At 37.2% G+C, this 17,400-nt stretch overlaps 1 protein-coding gene across 10 annotated transcripts in view; it reads right to left on the reverse strand.

Moving 5' to 3' along the window:
• Positions 1-135: 135 nt before the first annotated feature.
• ZFYVE16 (zinc finger FYVE-type containing 16) overlaps positions 136-17,400 on the reverse strand; it is a 34,543-nt gene continuing 17,278 nt past the window's right edge. For 3 of the 10 annotated variants that reach the window (XM_041120974.1, XM_041120975.1, XM_041120976.1), the window contains exons 5-17: positions 16,495-16,671; positions 15,514-15,665; positions 13,061-13,439; positions 12,418-12,540; positions 12,169-12,324; positions 11,324-11,548; positions 9,438-9,520; positions 7,343-7,447; positions 6,335-6,485; positions 5,051-5,131; positions 4,350-4,512; positions 3,398-3,503; positions 136-2,988 (exon numbers count right to left, since the gene is read on the reverse strand). In XM_041120974.1, coding sequence (XP_040976908.1) covers positions 2,653-2,988; positions 3,398-3,503; positions 4,350-4,512; positions 5,051-5,131; positions 6,335-6,485; positions 7,343-7,447; positions 9,438-9,520; positions 11,324-11,548; positions 12,169-12,324; positions 12,418-12,540; positions 13,061-13,439; positions 15,514-15,665; positions 16,495-16,671 — 2,237 coding nt within the window. In that variant the 3' untranslated portion in view covers positions 136-2,652. Of the gene's footprint in view, positions 2,989-3,397; positions 3,504-4,349; positions 4,513-5,050; positions 5,132-6,334; positions 6,486-7,342; positions 7,448-9,437; positions 9,521-11,323; positions 11,549-12,168; positions 12,325-12,417; positions 12,541-13,060; positions 13,440-15,513; positions 15,666-16,494; positions 16,672-17,400 lie in introns of those variants that run through there. The other 7 variants (XR_003921875.2, XM_030004147.2, XM_041120977.1 and 4 more) reach the window with 7 other exon arrangements.

Genomic DNA, 17,400 nt, shown 5'->3' on the forward strand with positions numbered 1-17,400 from the left:
CGGGCGGCCCGCCGGGGCGCGGCCCCCCCCCCGGGGATTAGCACAAACGGGAGAGAGCCCCCGGAGCGCCGCAAAGGCGAGACCCATCCACGCAGAAGGTGTCCTTTTTTTTTTTTTCATAACAAACGTAAGAGATCAGGCAGCTTAGTTAACTTTATTGATCGTTACTTAGAAGGAGAGAGTACAGGGTAAGTGGCAAGAGGCAGCTGTTCCTCTGGTTACCCCTACGAACAGAGATGGTTTACCCATAGGGTGCCGGGGCAACAGCCATCTCCCACCCACTGAGTCCTCAGCTGCTGTTCAGTCTGCCACGGGTGGTTTCTCGACTGTCTGGTTGCAGCTTCTTTGCAGGCAAGGAGGCGTTTTGTTCATACTCCGCGTGGTGTCGTCTTCAGCTCTTCCCCGTAACTGCAGTTTCTCTGAAGAAGTTACATTAATTAGCACAAACACGGCCTCAGTTTCCTGCAGGGCAACATGTTGAAGCCTACACCCTTCTACAACCAGTATTTTGAAGCACAGGTAACAGCAGAGCAGAGTAGGTTAAGTTACCAATTGTTTTTGATACAAAAACGTAGAATATCCCCTATTAGCATCAAGAAGGCATCAAAGTTTCAATAGTCTCATTATAAAGTTGCACCACCATTTTTACCGAAAACAATATAGAACTCGTGTATCTTTAGTTTTGGGTCTGTTCTTGACAAACACTTTTGTGACAGTTACTAAACCCCAGTGATGGTTTGCTGAACCTCAGTACAAATCACATGCATCACAAATACATAAATAGATCTTAATGACCCAATATCAAAAATATGTACTATACAAGAAGCTCAGGTACACCAAAAATCAATCTGTTCATGAAAATTCACACTTAATACATCAATTCTCCCTGAAAGTAAACGTGGCTACTAAGAGGTGGCAAAAGCAGTAGACAGGAGCAGAACGGATTCTGCAGAATTCTTGTCTGACTTATTGCTATGTGTAGATTACATCAAGGGTAATCTGTTCTTTTTTAACCCTTGAAAGGTCAAATTGTATGAGGACTGCTGAGCACAGAGTAAAGAAAAAAACAGCAGTATTTATAAAAATAGCATCCATTTAGTTAGATAAATCCTTATAAATACAAGAAGGAAATCAGTTACTTTGTAAAAAAATTAATTCAGAGCATGTTTTCCTGAAGCACCAGCATAACATCATAATGTTGAGGATTTCAACTACAGAGTCTTCATAAACATACCTGCAAAATTCTTCCTTGTGCTGACCATAAACAAGTGTCAGAAAGTGTGCACTTGTATTTTGTACTGACGCTGGAAGTTTGCAGACAGCTATAGAAGAGCTCATATTTGAATCTCAAACAGCAAGGGAAGTTTTGTGCCAGCTTCTACTTCAGTGTTTAGCTCATTTATAGATGGAACGCACACGCTGCAGAGATGAGATCTAACCACAGCGATTTTTAGTAACACTTGTCTGAGGTTAAGAGGCAAGATAGTATGGCTTAAAGTTACACTACATATAGTAAATGCTACAACTGTGTAAAGAGGTAACAAAACCTGCCCTCTTCTGCACCTGTATTAAGTGTAAACTTTCAGAACTTTAGGAAACATTACAAACTACAGTTCTTTTGTGGCAAAGTAACCAGAGAGGACTTGAGGGTTTTAGAAAAGTTTGAAAATCTATTAAAACATAACAGGTTTAGAAACTTCAACATTTTTAGTGTTTGTAGCATTATAACTTTGGTGTTCAGATCTAGCAAATCAGTGTATTGCCTGTAATCAGCCTCATCAAAACAGATGTTCTCTGATGAAAAATATTAATTCAATTTTCACTGGTAGACTCATAGGATCTGACATCCCACCATGAATCACAGGAATCAGAGCACTGTCCAATTCATTCAGATAGATCTGTGGAAGAAGGTAGCCTCCAGATCCGGCCAAGTACTCAACCTAGAAGGAAAACACATTAAGGTTGATATTACTTTTCATATTAACAAGATAACGCAGAAGTGTAGTATCTTGGTAAAAGAATATATCAGCTAGCATGAAGTGACAAAATAACAAACACTGGCAACTGGATGGGTTTTGAGGTCAATCACAGACAATTAGGCTTCTCATTGAGAAGCATGCAATATTCCCCTGGGTTTACAGGGCCACACATCCTCTTCCTCTGTGTCCCAGACTGCTTCAGTCTGATGTTGAAGAGCGATCCAATTACATCCTATTATCACAGTTACTATTAATTTCAAAATATACTACAGAAAACTAGATTTTCAGGACTGTATTTCCAGCTTCTCTCAAAAAAGGTAAGAACACCTTCAGAGGCAAGGAACCAAACTGTTCTGCTGTTTTGTAATCTTTTGAGGGGCGTCACATGCTGGATAGCCTTGCCTTCCCCTCTCTTCCATACTCAGCTGGGCAGACCTGTCCTTTTTTGCTGTACAGATTTTGGTGCAATTATCACTTACTGCACTACATCAGGGAGCAAAAGCAGCAGAAAACTACATACTTCAAGAAAAGCATCAGAAAATTGGTTCTATGATGCTCTACATTGACTTACCTTAGAGGCAGATGAGTGCCAGAGAGTTAGAACTAGGGAAGGACTGGTAGCTTACTGCAAGCAGCTATTAGGGAGTTTGGGCAGAATAAGGAAACAGGACTACTACTTTGAAGAAAAACTAGTCATTAAGACAGCTTCTTCGTGAAATTTCATCCTCAGTCTGGAGCTGGGGTAGGGCAAAAAACTAAAAACATTCAGAAAGAGATCCAACATCTTTCCAAGAAAGAGATTTCCGTTGAAATGGAATGTCTGCAATAAGAGTTGAAAGATTACCGTATCTGAGTCAATAGAAACTCTTAAGCCTATCTTATTCATCCCATTATTTTTCAAGGTTTTAAGGTGTGGGCAAAGAGCAGTACTGCAGGCAACAGCAATCTCTTTAGCAAACTGGTGAGGAACAGGACCGGATAGTTCATGGTCCTTCAGAAAATAGTACACCTGAAATTACAGAAAGGATAAGGGCAGTCAGCAGCCTGGTTATATTAGAAAGTAAGGAAAAGAGTAATTCAGTATACATATAATGCAGAAAGCAGCAAGCTATAATGCTTGTTTGCTGGCAAAGTATTTTAGTATTTCATCTATTCAATCAAAATACTTAAGTGACCATGGGAATATCTGGATTATATATTTATAGAGTTATCAATACTAACAGACTTAGTCTTTTTCAGAGGAGAAAAATGAAAAGTATGTAAACTTATCAAAGAGCTATGGAGAACATTCTGCCTATCAGTATGGCTATACATCACCTAACTTAGTTTCTTTAGTATTATCACTTAGTATGATCACTTTACCACTTAACTATTCTAAAAAGTATCAAAAAGGCTCAAGAACAATGTAATTTACTAACTTCGGTACACTTCAGAACTTTTCCCTCTCTTTCAAAGTCTCTGCCGTGTGGTACTTTTTCATGCTGAGTTCCTTCCAATGATTTTCCATCGACTGGGCTTAAAATGCTATGGAAGATAATAGTATGGTTAATAATTAAAACAACGTTTTATGATTTAGATTGAATAACTTGTATAAAACAATGTTTAGCCATCCTTAAAGGCTATTTAAACAGCTTTACAACAAAATGTAATACAGGACTTGCATCATGAAAATACAGATGCTACAGAAAGAAATATCCTAAATAGGGAACAAACAGCACTTAATAAAAACCTAACCTTACAGGTTTAAGAAGCTATAAACCATCTTAGGTAAAGCCACTGTTTGTTCTAATTGGTCAGAGAATCCACAGACAAAGGCATACCAAGTCAAACACGTAGCCTGAGAAACTACTTAAGGTGAGACAAGTTTTGAGTTAGTGATGTATAATTAAAAGTTTGAAGCTACATAAACAAGCATTTGAATCACATCCAATAAAGGTGTCTTGCATCTCATTTTGCTTTGTTGAATGCTGGCATGCCAAGTGGTGAATGGCCAAGGGCAGTACAACGTACTTCCAAGCCCCGCCCCCCACCCCGCAAGGAAGCTTAAAGGGATTAATTGCATCTCCACAATAAACCAATTACTGATTTGATAGAGGACGTTCAAAGGAAACTGAGGGTTCACACACTTTTCCTGACACCTTCCTGAACACAGAAAACTCTGTTGATTTTGGTGAACTACAAGCAAAATTGTTCTGTTAGTGACATCTAGAGGATTGCAAGCAGTTTACCGTTCTATCCCCTTCCAGGTTTAGTATCAAGTACTTTCTTTCAATAAAAATACCTCAGATTACTTTCAAGAAGTTAAAGGTGGATATTTGAAAATTGGGAACAAGAATTCTCTAAGATGTTTTGCTTTGGTAATACATTTACCCTTTGTTTGTTTTTTCTTCATTTTCTACCCAGCAAATATCTACATATTCTTTTATGTCTCCTGTATCCGTTTTTCCACAAGTTATTTTAAAGTCCTTCTTGTCTCTTAACGCCTGACGTAGGCTTTCCATCATTTCTGGTGTTATTTGTACCATTAGTCCATCTAGAAAAAAACCAGTTAAAATTCCAACTTATCTACAGAAAGAGTAGCATAGCTTTTTAGTAGAATGTTAGCTTAAATTCTGCTGGGACAACCCTCTCCTACAGCTCGTTAATAAACGCACATCAAGTGGACTCCATCCCCCAACTACAGCATTAAATGTTACATGAAAGAGGAAGTAATGAAAATCTTTGTGAACAGAACTAAGACTAAAAGATCAATCTTAGACTAATCTTAGAAGTATTTTGCATTTATGTGTCTATGTATGTATCTCATCAACACAACAGTGAAAATAGTTCCAGATGTAGGCAGCCATAAAGGAAAGACTTGCATTGACTAAAGCAAAAAGAGTTAAAACTTGGTATGTTTTCAAACAAGTAGGTGAACTAGCATGTATTTTTATATAGCATTTGTTTGCAACAGGTATTCTACAAAGTTAAAAATCCTGAAAAGAGAAAAAAATAAAGATCTTGCACAAGACTGCTGCTATTTTTTTTTTTAAGTTCTCTTAAGAAGAAGCGACATAGGACAAAATTCTTACCTTCAACTATACTGGATTTAGCTAAAAATCCTGAAGATGTTTTTAAAGCTCCATTAAACACCACAAAACTTGCACCTGTAACTAGAAAAAGTAGGAACAAAAAGTGATTACCGCTTCATGTCACTTAAGTTTGTCACTACTAACATTTAACTTGCATTCCTTTTTAAAAACGCAGGCAAAAAAGGTACTACTATACTGAAAGTGCTAATAGAAATACCTTACTGACAGGATGATATGAAACATAATTGTCGAAAGAAAGAAGAATTTTTTCTAATTGGACCTTGGCAAAAAAGATCAGCTTTGTTAACTTATTTTGTGAGTGCATACAATATCCTTTTAAGATATTGCTGGCAAGCCAACCCAGGCAAGCCAAAAAACCTTTGTATATGAAGAGGAGACACAGTTGAAGAAACAGTGGTGTGGGTTTTTTTTAATTTATTTTTTTTATTTGGTCCTTTAAAACAGGCATGCTGTTCAACTTCTAAATTTAATTTATTTACAGAAGATATTCTTGAAGTTTAGATCATTTTCAGTGGTACTAAAAGCAACTGAAAGAAAAGATGACATAAGCAACTTTCTATGCTACAAACCCTTGCATAAATCTGTTGCACACAGTGCTTCAAACAAGAACATGCTAAGTAGCTATGCTTAATGAAGCACAGAACAACATTTCAGGTTGACACTGGTGATTGCAAGATTACAGCCCTACTGATCTGGAATTCCCCCCCAACAACGGGCCAATGGGCCTTGTTGAAAAGCATGACTTATGAGCCCAGACGAACTGCCATGCTGCACAACTGTATTACTTTCAGAACCTAAAAGGTACCTCTGCACTCTTCTCTGGCCAGGTGGTTTTATCAGTTTGCTAGGTGTTGTATGGAGGTACTCACTGTTATCATATTTCCATACACTCAGTTACTAAGACTATTTGTTTACATATGTAAATATATCGCCTAATTCACACCAATAATATTAAATTTAGATTTTGAAAGATGTAAAGAATCTGATTATGTTTGAAAATGTAAGCTGTATTAATAACATCCTAGAAACAGAGAGGAAAAAAGCATCAGTGTCCATTTAACATAACATTTGTAAAAGGTAGCTAAGTGTTGATATAAACCAGCAATATTTTATTTTGCATTTAAATTCCTTTGATGCTTGAATGCTGAACTTTTTGTCTCAACAACTTACTGAGAATATGTATTTTCCTTGCAGCCTAGAAGTGAACTTACATTTCTGCTCTAGAAATGTGATTTTCTCCACAAGCCAAACTAGACAGCTTACCTCTCCTAGGATGTCCAGTAGCACTGATTGCTTGTGTGTGATAGAGGCCGTGCTTATTCTGCACGCACACTAAGTGAGAATCTGCTTCAGTATTAAAACTTGCTCCTATACTAATTACATGTTCATTAGAAGAGTTTATCACCTTCATTACCTGTCAATACAAAATTTGTCATTAAACTGACAAATCTCACTTTGCAGTACTCATTTTAAATACAAGACATTAGAAAAATCCAGCTCTCAAAACAAATCCCAAGAATTATTCACTTAGTTAATCCCAGAGAGTTTGAACAACACAGTTTGCCATGACTAGCTGCAGGAACACTAAACATGATCAAAAATACTACTTCAGTTGAGAGAGATGAGTAAGTCAGAGTACTGCTGGACAATGCAGCATCAGTTGCAGGGATTTTGTTGGTCTTAAGGCTAAAATATCCATTAAGCCTCATGCAGTTTACTGTTCAGGGGTTTTTTTTGTTAAAGCGGAAGTAAACAAACTGTAATGAAAACTACACTGGCAGGAAAGATTTTTTTTTTTTACATTTTAAGCAAAACACCATCATCAGGAAATGTGTAAGAGAGAATCCTTGAAAATACATGCTAAACGATTTTGAAGAAACTGCTGATTTTTCACCATTTAACAGTTACCCTAAAGCTCAACTTTTCACTCATCATTATCCACCTTCCAACATATCCAGGAAGAAAGAAATGTGTGTTCAGAAAATTTCATGCCCTCCCCCCATCACATGCTTACATCAGTTTAAAAAGTCTACTGCACAGCAAATAGCAAAATAATCTAGAGAGCTGCTATCAAGTGGAGATTCACTTGCAGAGCTGCCTGGAAACTGATTACAGAATAAAAACATTACAGCCTCTAAGAACCACCCCTTTTTTTCTTTCCTTTTTTTTTTTTTTTTTTTAAAGAGCTCATGCTAAAATGTGACTGGTATTATATGAAAAATAGTCTAAAGCAGTTTTGATTAGAAAGCTAATCAAGATGGTTTTACTCACCTCATTATACTTCCTTAGCGGTATTTTAATACAGCTTCTACCCACTTCCACATGAACAAACAGATTTTCTATGGTATGCACAGTATACTGATAATTTCTAAGGTCCTACAACAGACAAAGTTTTTACGTTAGCAGACAATTAAGTATAATTTTCTTACCTTTTATAACAAATATCACCTAGATAAAAGTACCTTACATACACCTCTGAGTCTTCTACAGAGTAATGACATTAAGGGTGGCTGAAGAATTAGTCATCACCTTCTTCCTAGTGTAATGTATGTGAAAGGTACCTTAGTGAATATATCACAAATTTATAGCACTGACAAGGCAGGTCTATCTACCAGTGGGGTATCTAGACTATGGCTACTTCGTGCACATTAGGATCTTACGGTGTTTTAGATGACAAAATACTTCAACACGCACCATTCCTCTCCGACAGAACAGCAAAGCATGGAAGCCACCATCTAGATTAGTTTGTAGATTCACACCCTGTCCCCTAGAGCTCTAACTTGTTGAGTTATAGCCTGAATACCACACTGTTCCTTATACCTTGCTCTGACAGAAGTTATCATCCATCATCTCAGACACTTCTGCAAAATTTCTTCTGGAATAAAACAGACTAGAGAACAACTTTAGGTATAAAATGGTCTTATTTGCCTTTAATAGCTCAGCTGAAAAAAGATTAGAAAAGGCTCCTGTCACCAGCTAAGCCAGGTAATCAGTACCTTCCTCAATCAGCACAGCTGTAGCAAGAAGGGTATTTATGAACACACCTCACTGCATTCCAAGTTTGAATTGAACTGGCATTGTTTTAACAATATTAAGGATATACACCACAGATGCCCTTCACCTCCATCATTTACCACTACCTCAGTCACTTATGTGGTACAAGATTTTATATGATCTTTAAATGAGGATTTGCACCACAGGGAGTTAAAAATGTAACATCAAGAGAACATTCTGCAGTCATCTTAAAATGATTAAAACTCCTGCTGCATCAAAAGAAGTAGTCCTGCCAAGGAGCACATATTGCCACTGCCTGCTTCAAGCTGACACTACAAAGACAGCTATGAAGGAGAATCAGAGTAACTCAAATTCAGCTGAAAATAAACTCCATAGAAGCTCGCTTCATCAGCAGCACAACATTAAGATTCCTCAAAGTCTGAAGATGCAATTCCACACTGGTACTGGCACTTCACCAATCAGACAGGGAGCTGGCTCATGGAATTAAAATGTAAGATTCCCCCATCGAGAAAAACACATGCTATTTTTCAGATGGTGCAACTCCTCTGATTGACTCCTTATGTAGTGATATGGACATCAACAGTGGCAGAAAAGAAAGAGGGGCCAAAGACTGCAGTTTCATCTCAGCTGTAATGGTCTCTAGACCCTTCGGAGAGGATTTTGCAATCATCTAAGTAATACATGCAATTCTTTCCATAGCCTTACAGCACTTTTCATCATGGCATTAAGGATAAGTTTATATAAGTATTAGATGAAGAACGTTACTGGTCAGGAATACAGGCTTACTGGAAGTTCAAATCAAATTAGTTGGGTGACAGAGGAAAAACTTCCTCAGGCAATGGCACAAATTCCGGACTTGACTTACTCTGATGATTTTGCCAAAAACTTCTTCACATAAGACAGTCAGACTGCGTAACTGTGGTAAGGTTGTGTGACAAAGTAATTACTATTACAGTTAGACCACAGCTTCTGTCTGTCAAGTCTTCCTTCACATTTCAAAAATGGTCAGACTTAAGACTAGAATTCCCACACCACACCAATGCTTGGAAGAGAAAAATGCAACTCAACAATGACTACTATCAGCTTCTATGTAAATGTCAACAGTTTTCTCATTCATTTAAAGCCATTTCTTACTACCAGAACTAATACGTAACAAATAACATGAAAGATACAGCTTTCCTAACTCACTTGCACTCATTTGTAAGAAAGTTTCAAGTCAGGTATGAAGAACAAAAATATTAGCTCTTCATCTTTGCCAAAAATAACTCTGCTTTCAAGAATCAGAGTTTTGAGGATATTTTACATAATCTAAATTACAACAGGAAGGGAAGAGAATAAAACATTTACTCACAACAAGTAGATTCATAATTGTTTGTCCAATCTCTCCAAAGAGTGGCTTCCGGTCCCTGAAACTTACTACAGAAGTTGGATATGCTAGAGTCAGGGAAGAAAAAAAGAAAAGGTCATGTTTACCTATGAACAACTGTAAAACTTGCTAATCCAAGCACTTATTTTTATTTTCAGCTATAGCCTACGTTTCTTAATCTCAGTATCAGACCAGCCAAAGGAACTAGAGCCCTTGTCTAGTTCTGTCATGCACTGTCCTTTGGCCCACTGCATGGCTTCCCCAGCCATGGTGCAATGTCATTGCATGGAGTTACTCTCCTAGTGGCAGTAATTTTGTGGCAGAGATTTTTTGCTGCTTTCATACGCTCTGCCAGCTATGTATCTTGCAATAGGTGATCTGGATGGAAACATCCTGGGTTCAGTCTTTGGGTCACCAGCTGCAGCAGGGGTTGCAAGGCTTCGTAGATGCTTGAATAAGAATACCATACAGGTTAACATCTGCTTCTATGTTAATGCTATAATACAAAGTGAAGTACCACTTAGTATTGATAAGCAAGAATAGAGTGAGGGAGGATATTCATACAATGTAACATGCTTTAAAAGGTCCCTGGCTGCAATGGGAAATATATGCAGATGGAAATTAGCGAAGGCATTAACATGCAGGAGACCACAGACCACAGTATGAAGCCATATGAAAACAAAACAAGTAGCATAGCGAAGTCAGGGTTGTGAGGTCAAGGACGCAAAGTTGGTTTAAAAAAAAAAAAAAAAAAAAAAGTAGCTTGGTAAGCGAAGTAAGAATGACAAAGAAGCTACCACCCTTGTCAACACGCAGACAGAAGCCTGGCCAGTAGAAATCTGCTATTGACTCAAGAAATCCATAAACAAGCAAGTGATACATATTTATGGACTTGCAGCTTCTAGAATGGTAGGCTTAATTATCAAAAATGCATTCAGGTCAGGAAAGTTGTGTATGACATGTTTTTGAAATCCATGCCACTTAAGCAACTGCTGCAGGCAGCACCTTATCTCAACTCCTGCTCTAAATCCTAAGCAAGCAGCAGTGCAACAGGAAGCAAAACAGCACCTATATCACTAAATTAAATGTCTGCACTATTCAAGCAAGTACACAAGAACTCTAGAAAGCATTAAGAGCAGTATCTACTTTCAGGTCTTGCTCAGGCTAGCTTTATCTGTTCTTCAAGGCAATGGGACTCTGCATGAACACTTTTCTTTGCTGGGACTGGAGCAGTGTCAATGTGAATCTCATTGGGAGAGCAGAAAATGCTCCCATCAGCCTGCAACAGACTGTGGAAGGTAATTCCCACATGGAGGTTGTGTCACTGCACAACCTCTGGTGGTGCACATTTACATGCTCTTCATCCATCTTACTTTGAAAGAATGCCTCCTGCATTTTTACAGGCCTAGAGATTTCAAATGTATTAATTTGTAAGTTATTGTTGTAAGTAATGAATACCTATATTCATTTTATGAAGCAGTAATATTTTGCCAATATACTCTATTTCAGTAATTCAATTCAAAACCCCAATTTGTCAGAGTTGTAAATTGGGTTTGTGAAATTCCCTTCAAACCTTTCTCCCATGACAACAAAAGTAAGGCATTTTGATACTTTATTACTGTCAGTTTTGGTTTCTTAGCTTTCTCATCAGCTAAGAAGAGGAAAAAAAAATTAAGGGAGTCTAGCAGGACAATGTAAATTCCCAAGTGCCTCAATAGGTGGGTTCCTGTGTATGAAACAAACATCAGTCTTACACAAGTGTAATAAAAAATACTGCAAAGATGATTTTAAATATTTTGCTTGTCTAAAAATCTCGTAAAATTCCCTTTAGAAAATACATTTATACAGCTATTTAAAGTGTTAAAACTTACCCCCATATTCTGCTCCCATTCTCAACATTAAACGGATTGGAAAAACTTTTGCCCAGGGTATTTCTAGCTTATGGATAAGAATGCCACAAAGAAAAGGGTTTTCTGGTAGAATTTGATCTTCAAGTTTCTGAAAACTTGGCGAAACAAACAGGAATCCTCCATGTTCTTTGTTACTGAGAAAGTTTTCAGTAAAAGTGATGTTTTCCATGTTTCTTATTAATTTTCCTGCAGAAAGAGGGACAGAGAGTATTTGCACATCCAGAGACGTAATACGTTAGTGTCAAGAAAACCACTCCAACCAGTGGTCTCCTACAGACTTGTCAGCGATGTGGTATATTTCACATCTTCCTGAAAGTCTGACAGACATCTAAACCCATAGACTAAATGCTCTACATTTATTAACTAAATGAACTTGAATATGAAATGAGGTTTTTCCAAACAAATACCAAAACCCCTAGAGTGTACAATGTTTTGGCACACACCAATTGATGAACTTTGATTAACAGACCTCAAATATTTATATACATAAGAGTATTGTACTTCTACAAATGAAGTTCCAGATGTCCTAAACTCAAGGACTTACACCCAGAATCTCCAACACAGTATAAATGAAGAACAACACAAAAACCCCTGCAAACAGGATGTTTACAGAAGTACATGAAACAAAGAAACTTAGATTTTTTGTCTTCCTGTTATTTAGAGCCCAAGGCTAACACTGCAGGGTTTTTCAACAGAATCATTAGATACCTACAAATACCACAAGAAAAATTATGTATCAACTTCCAGCTTTAAAGATCAGCAAGAAGATATTACAATGTAAGAAGTTAGACGTTAAAATTACATACCTTTCATTGCATCCTTATAGATGTCAATAAATAATCTGAATACTTCACTAGGAAAAATCTCTTCATCTGGCAAACACTGCAACAGAATGATAATTTCTGCCTGACCCAAACCATGTAGTCCATTTGTTGAGAAGTACCAGCACTTTTCTGAAGAATCTTTAATTAAAAAGATAGATACCATAGCAATGCTGTTTTACAGTCAGAAAAAGAAAGCTGGATTTAACGGAAAAGAAAACGTGCACTACTTACAAGTTATTAGCTTGACATTTACAAGCAAGTTTGCATTTAGGATAAAAGTTAACGGATTAGGACTTCCTTCCACAAGAAGCAAGGTGACCTGTTGGTGAGATGGACATTCTTCCACTAGATGACCTACAGAAATTAACACCTGATTCAGTTCAACATGTCAGCCAACTATCTAAAACAAGAATTACAGATCACAGCATCTGGAAGGCTGTCCCATCCTCCTCTCTTAAGAGGGTGGTAATTCTCAAACTTAGAATAGCTAACTATCAACCAATGAATAGCTTACCCTAAGATTCAAGGAACATATAAAAATAAAGCAGTAACTTGTAACAAAGGTGCAAACTAGGGCTACCATTTATTTGGTAATTACTGACTAATTGCGTATGCTGTCTCCTCATCCATATACTGGTACTGTTAGTTACCATCAACATGCACAGTCACTACTAAAATGCATTTAAGTGATGAAGTACTCTCTTCATAACATATTGATCTTGTTAATAATGCATGTTTAATTATCCAACAATCCAATGTGCAGCAATTAGTGAGAGATCAGAATTGTATTACAATACAAATTATATACACACAAGTTCATATTTAGAAATCTTCTATCAGGTGATTAAATTTTAACAATTTTCTCAAATTTTACCTTTTCCTTTTTCATCCACTGCAAGCAAAAGTGGTGGCAGTTTATCACCATCAGGAACAAGGCTGATCTCTTTACGAACACAGTTTTCAACACCACACAGTGCTCTGCAACTTGAAGGGCTAATGGGGACACCACTTGCAGTCTGATCAACTGAACTGGAACTAGTCTTCTCAGCTTCTGTAGTAGGAGAGCATTCTTTAGTTTCCAGAGTTACAGATTTATACCTATGTACCACCTCACTCTGGCCTGGAACAGACTGCTGTGCATCATCTGAAGAAACAGAAGGACATGGTTTCTCCATTCTTGTAACAGTATCAATTTCTTCCTTCAGTTTTGGATTTACATCAGTTAGTATGCCATCTTCCACTGCGTTGGCAGCCTATGAAGAAGAAAAAAAAAAATCTACACTCTTGTCTCACAACAAGCTGAAATTTCATTACTAGCATTCTAGAAGCAAAAAGAGAAAGAAATCTATCACAAATACTAAGAATGCATTTCCTCTAACCAAGAAGAAAACCACCAAATCTCTCCTGGATCTTCTCTCTCTTTTTTTTTTTTTTTTTTTTTTTTTTTTTTCCCCCCCCCTTCCATCTGTAGGAGTTACATTAGGTGAAGATGCATCATTAATTTGTTTGTTTGGTAACATGAAATTCATATCAGAGCACTGCAGATTGGTCATTTTAGCATACAACGGTCAGATGTAACACAATCAACAATAAACCAAGTACTCCTCCAAGAATCTGTTTAGTATTACTGTTTCCCCACTCACCAGCTACTGAACATTGTTATCATTGTAATTTGCCATCATTGGGATCAGCAGTTCAGTACTGCAAGTGTATTTATTTCTATTTTGACACTATGTACTAATAGCAGAGTCTAGTTTTTTACAGTCTGATTCATTTCTAGTTTGGAGTCAAACCTATGCTGCTCCCCCAGAGAAATGGATATGACAAGCTACGAGTATAGGCACATTAGGATATAAGCTGCCATAAAAAAAACCCCAAAACAAATCAAGAGGTGCACTATCACCTTTCAAGTGTGTTAGACTTGCATCCTATCTCAATAGGGAAGACATTTCATTGCAACAAGAAAAAAAGCTAACAACTCTATGCTTGCCCTGTAATAGTTCTCCTGGTATGCCATCAGCTTCCAGCAAATTCTCTGTTTAGAGGATACATGTATCAGAAAAATAAAAAGACACCAGCACCCAAAATAACATCCCACAAACACAGACAAAAACATGACTAAATCGCCCTCTAACAGACTTTCTCCCCACAAATTTGCTTGCCGGTGTTTCATATCACTTTACATTTTTGACCTTCATAGTATCCTGTGGCAGCATGTTCAGGATTATGTGTTACCTAGTAAAGTACACCCTTTGCTTTAGAGCTGCAGTATGGTGTTTTTGTTTGAGCTTCTGAAGCTGCATACAAGAACCACCAACTAATTGCTTCCCACTCACTTTGTCCATGCTGCTTTTAATTTTAGACGTTGCTCATGTATTGCAAGTGAAAATATCCTACTCTTTCCCAAAACCAGAAGACAGGCTATACCTTTTGATTACTGCAACTTATTGGAGTCCTTCCTTCTTCAAAGAAGTCCCATTTACTACTATCCCTTCTTCATGAATTAAAGCTGATTTACATGCTGATTTACATGAATGGTAACCATTCAGATCCTCCATATACAAATAATAATGATCTGGTCTGGTTGTTAGCTTTACTGATTTGTTTTAAAAAAACCCTCTTGAACACTGTTAGAATCATCGAATTTGTTACCACTTGAGACAGGGCTTCAGAGCTATGTTTTGTTTTAAAAAGACTCCATCTGAGGAATCTCTCCAAATCTTTCGACAGCAAACTTGACAACAGAAGTCCAAAGAAGTGGTACAAGTGCAACTAGTTCAACACCATGAATATGATCTATTATTAAAAAAACAATCCCCCTCTCAGTTCAATATTAGTTCACATTAGAAGCAACACAGAGATTTTGCTGCACCCTGTAGTGTAGTATTCTAGGGCATTATGCAACTTCTAGCTAGTCTAATCCAACAGGCAAACTATAGCAAGCCACAGGAAAAAAACCCACAAACTTCTACTATAAGCATGTTGTTAATGACAGGTTTCAGAACTATGGCTGAAGCTACCTTCATAAAAGTAGTTAATCGAAGGCTGTGTAGAAAAAAAAACTTGTTTTGGAAAATTTTCTGCCATAGCATTTTTAAAGTTCACATACACCCCAAACCAAACATGGTTTCCTTTGAAGTATGGTCTACAGAATATTTCAGTCCAAGGACTTCACAGCCACCCACACAAAAATAAATAAAATATTGGCTCAGATTCCAAACACTGTGAAGCAAAAGTCTTACTATGGTATGTAAGGGCCCCATCAATAGAAAGCAAAGGTATTTCAAGAGGTAATTCATTCACCTACACACACTTCTTAATTCATACCATATGCATCTCTGGCAAGTCAGGGTTTACTGGACTGAAGTCCCGTGACAACCTCTTTGCTCCAGAAGAAAGTTTTATTGTATCTGCCACTTCACCATTTGGCAAAATACCATCTGCAAACCAAACTCTCCTCTGTTCTTTGGGGCACAGCCCTAGGACAGATTAAGAAAACAACACTGGCTTCATATTGTTGTACTGTTCTAACAGCTGAAAGGGATAAAAATTAAGCCCCTTCTCCCCCCAAATATATAGAGAATCTGTTTACTGGAACGAAGCACAGGTAGACAGTTTGACATCAGCCAGTCTCCAGTCAGGCAAATACATGCAAAAAAAATTGCATACTTGCAGAGGAAGCTGCCATGCTATAGTTATATTTATCAATTCCTATACAAGGAAGGCTACTTCCTCAATCATCCCTCTGTAGTAAGAGAGGCATGTGTAGCACAACTAAAAGATGAAATACACTCTAAAAAAGTTAGCTTATTGCTTTGTTTAAAAATATATTTTCATTGAAGAAGGTCAGGTTTAATAACAGTGGAACAAAGACACTACTTAGCCACTAATCATTCATATTTACATAGAGAATGAACCCCTATTGCTCTCTCTAGCAACTCTTCCCTCAACAGCAAGTTTTTTTTTTACTGTAAGACTGGCAGTTGCAACACAAGCCAGAGATCTCCTAAGCTATATAAAAATGATGGAAGTAATATTTACATACACAAAAAATTACAATATAACAGAGAGGACAATGAAAAAAGTAACATCCACATTTCATAAATGGAGACTTAAGACAGACTTGGTCAGGCTCATACATGGCATCAAAACTGGGAACTAAAAGTAACTTTCCAGTGTCCCAGTTCACAGAGTTTCCATTTCCCACAAAAAATATCACTATGCCAAGTAAGTATCCATGGTGCAATAAACAACTATTTCCAAAGATACTCTGAAAGTATTAAATATATTATACTATATTTAGCATACCTTCAACACGAGGTTGTTTAAGTACTGAGATAGGTAACAATGCAGAAGGTGAAGGAGAGCGAGCACTACCAGACATCTGGGCTTCCTCCAAAGGTGGGACAGCAGAAGAACACTCAGAGGAGGTACTGGACTTGGGGACAGTACCAGTTGGACTCATCATCCTTTCAAATGCCTGTGCTAAAAAAATGTGATTAGTTTTTAAGATCTCACAATGGATTAAATTTCATTTGCAGTGCAGTATTATGGGTGGTTTGTTGTTTGGTTTTTGTTTGGGTTTTTTTTTGTTTTGTTTTGTTTTTTTTTCAAGAGCAGTGCACAATTTGTGAGCTAGTTATAAAAAATGAACACCCAAGCTACTGTACAGAAGAAAATGTAGATGCCTTGATTTTTTACCTCCACATCTGCCTAATTTGCTCCTAAGAGAAACAGACCTCCTTGTACCTCTTACTACTGTTGCAGTGACTACATTGAACCATATGATCCCTGTACCTTGGTGCAAATACATATATCACATTTATCAAGTCAAATTCCATGCAGGTAGTGTATTAAAAGTCTGGTATGTTTTCAACTTGTTATTTAAATATTAATAATCAGGACCTCAATTTTTTCTCCTGATGTTTCCAGAAGCATCCATGCTTAGCTTTCAGTTAAGAAAAGGTTATCTTATGATTCAAGTACTGTATTACTCTTAGGTGAGTTATAAAAATATCAGGACAGAAAGCTACATAAAATGGGCAAATAACTTGTGAGAATGAGCAGGGGTATGGCCTTTAAACACGTAGAAGGCTACTGTGGAGGAAGGATCACTTTTTCCAGACTCCTGCCACAGATAACCCAACAGCATAACTTTACATTTAGTCCTATGGAATTCAAACTTTTTTTTTTTTTAAATAAAAAATAACCAGC

The sequence above is a fragment of the Aquila chrysaetos genome, chromosome Z (genome assembly GCF_900496995.4).
Source record: "Aquila chrysaetos chrysaetos chromosome Z, bAquChr1.4, whole genome shotgun sequence".
Taxonomy (NCBI): Eukaryota; Metazoa; Chordata; class Aves; order Accipitriformes; family Accipitridae; genus Aquila; species Aquila chrysaetos.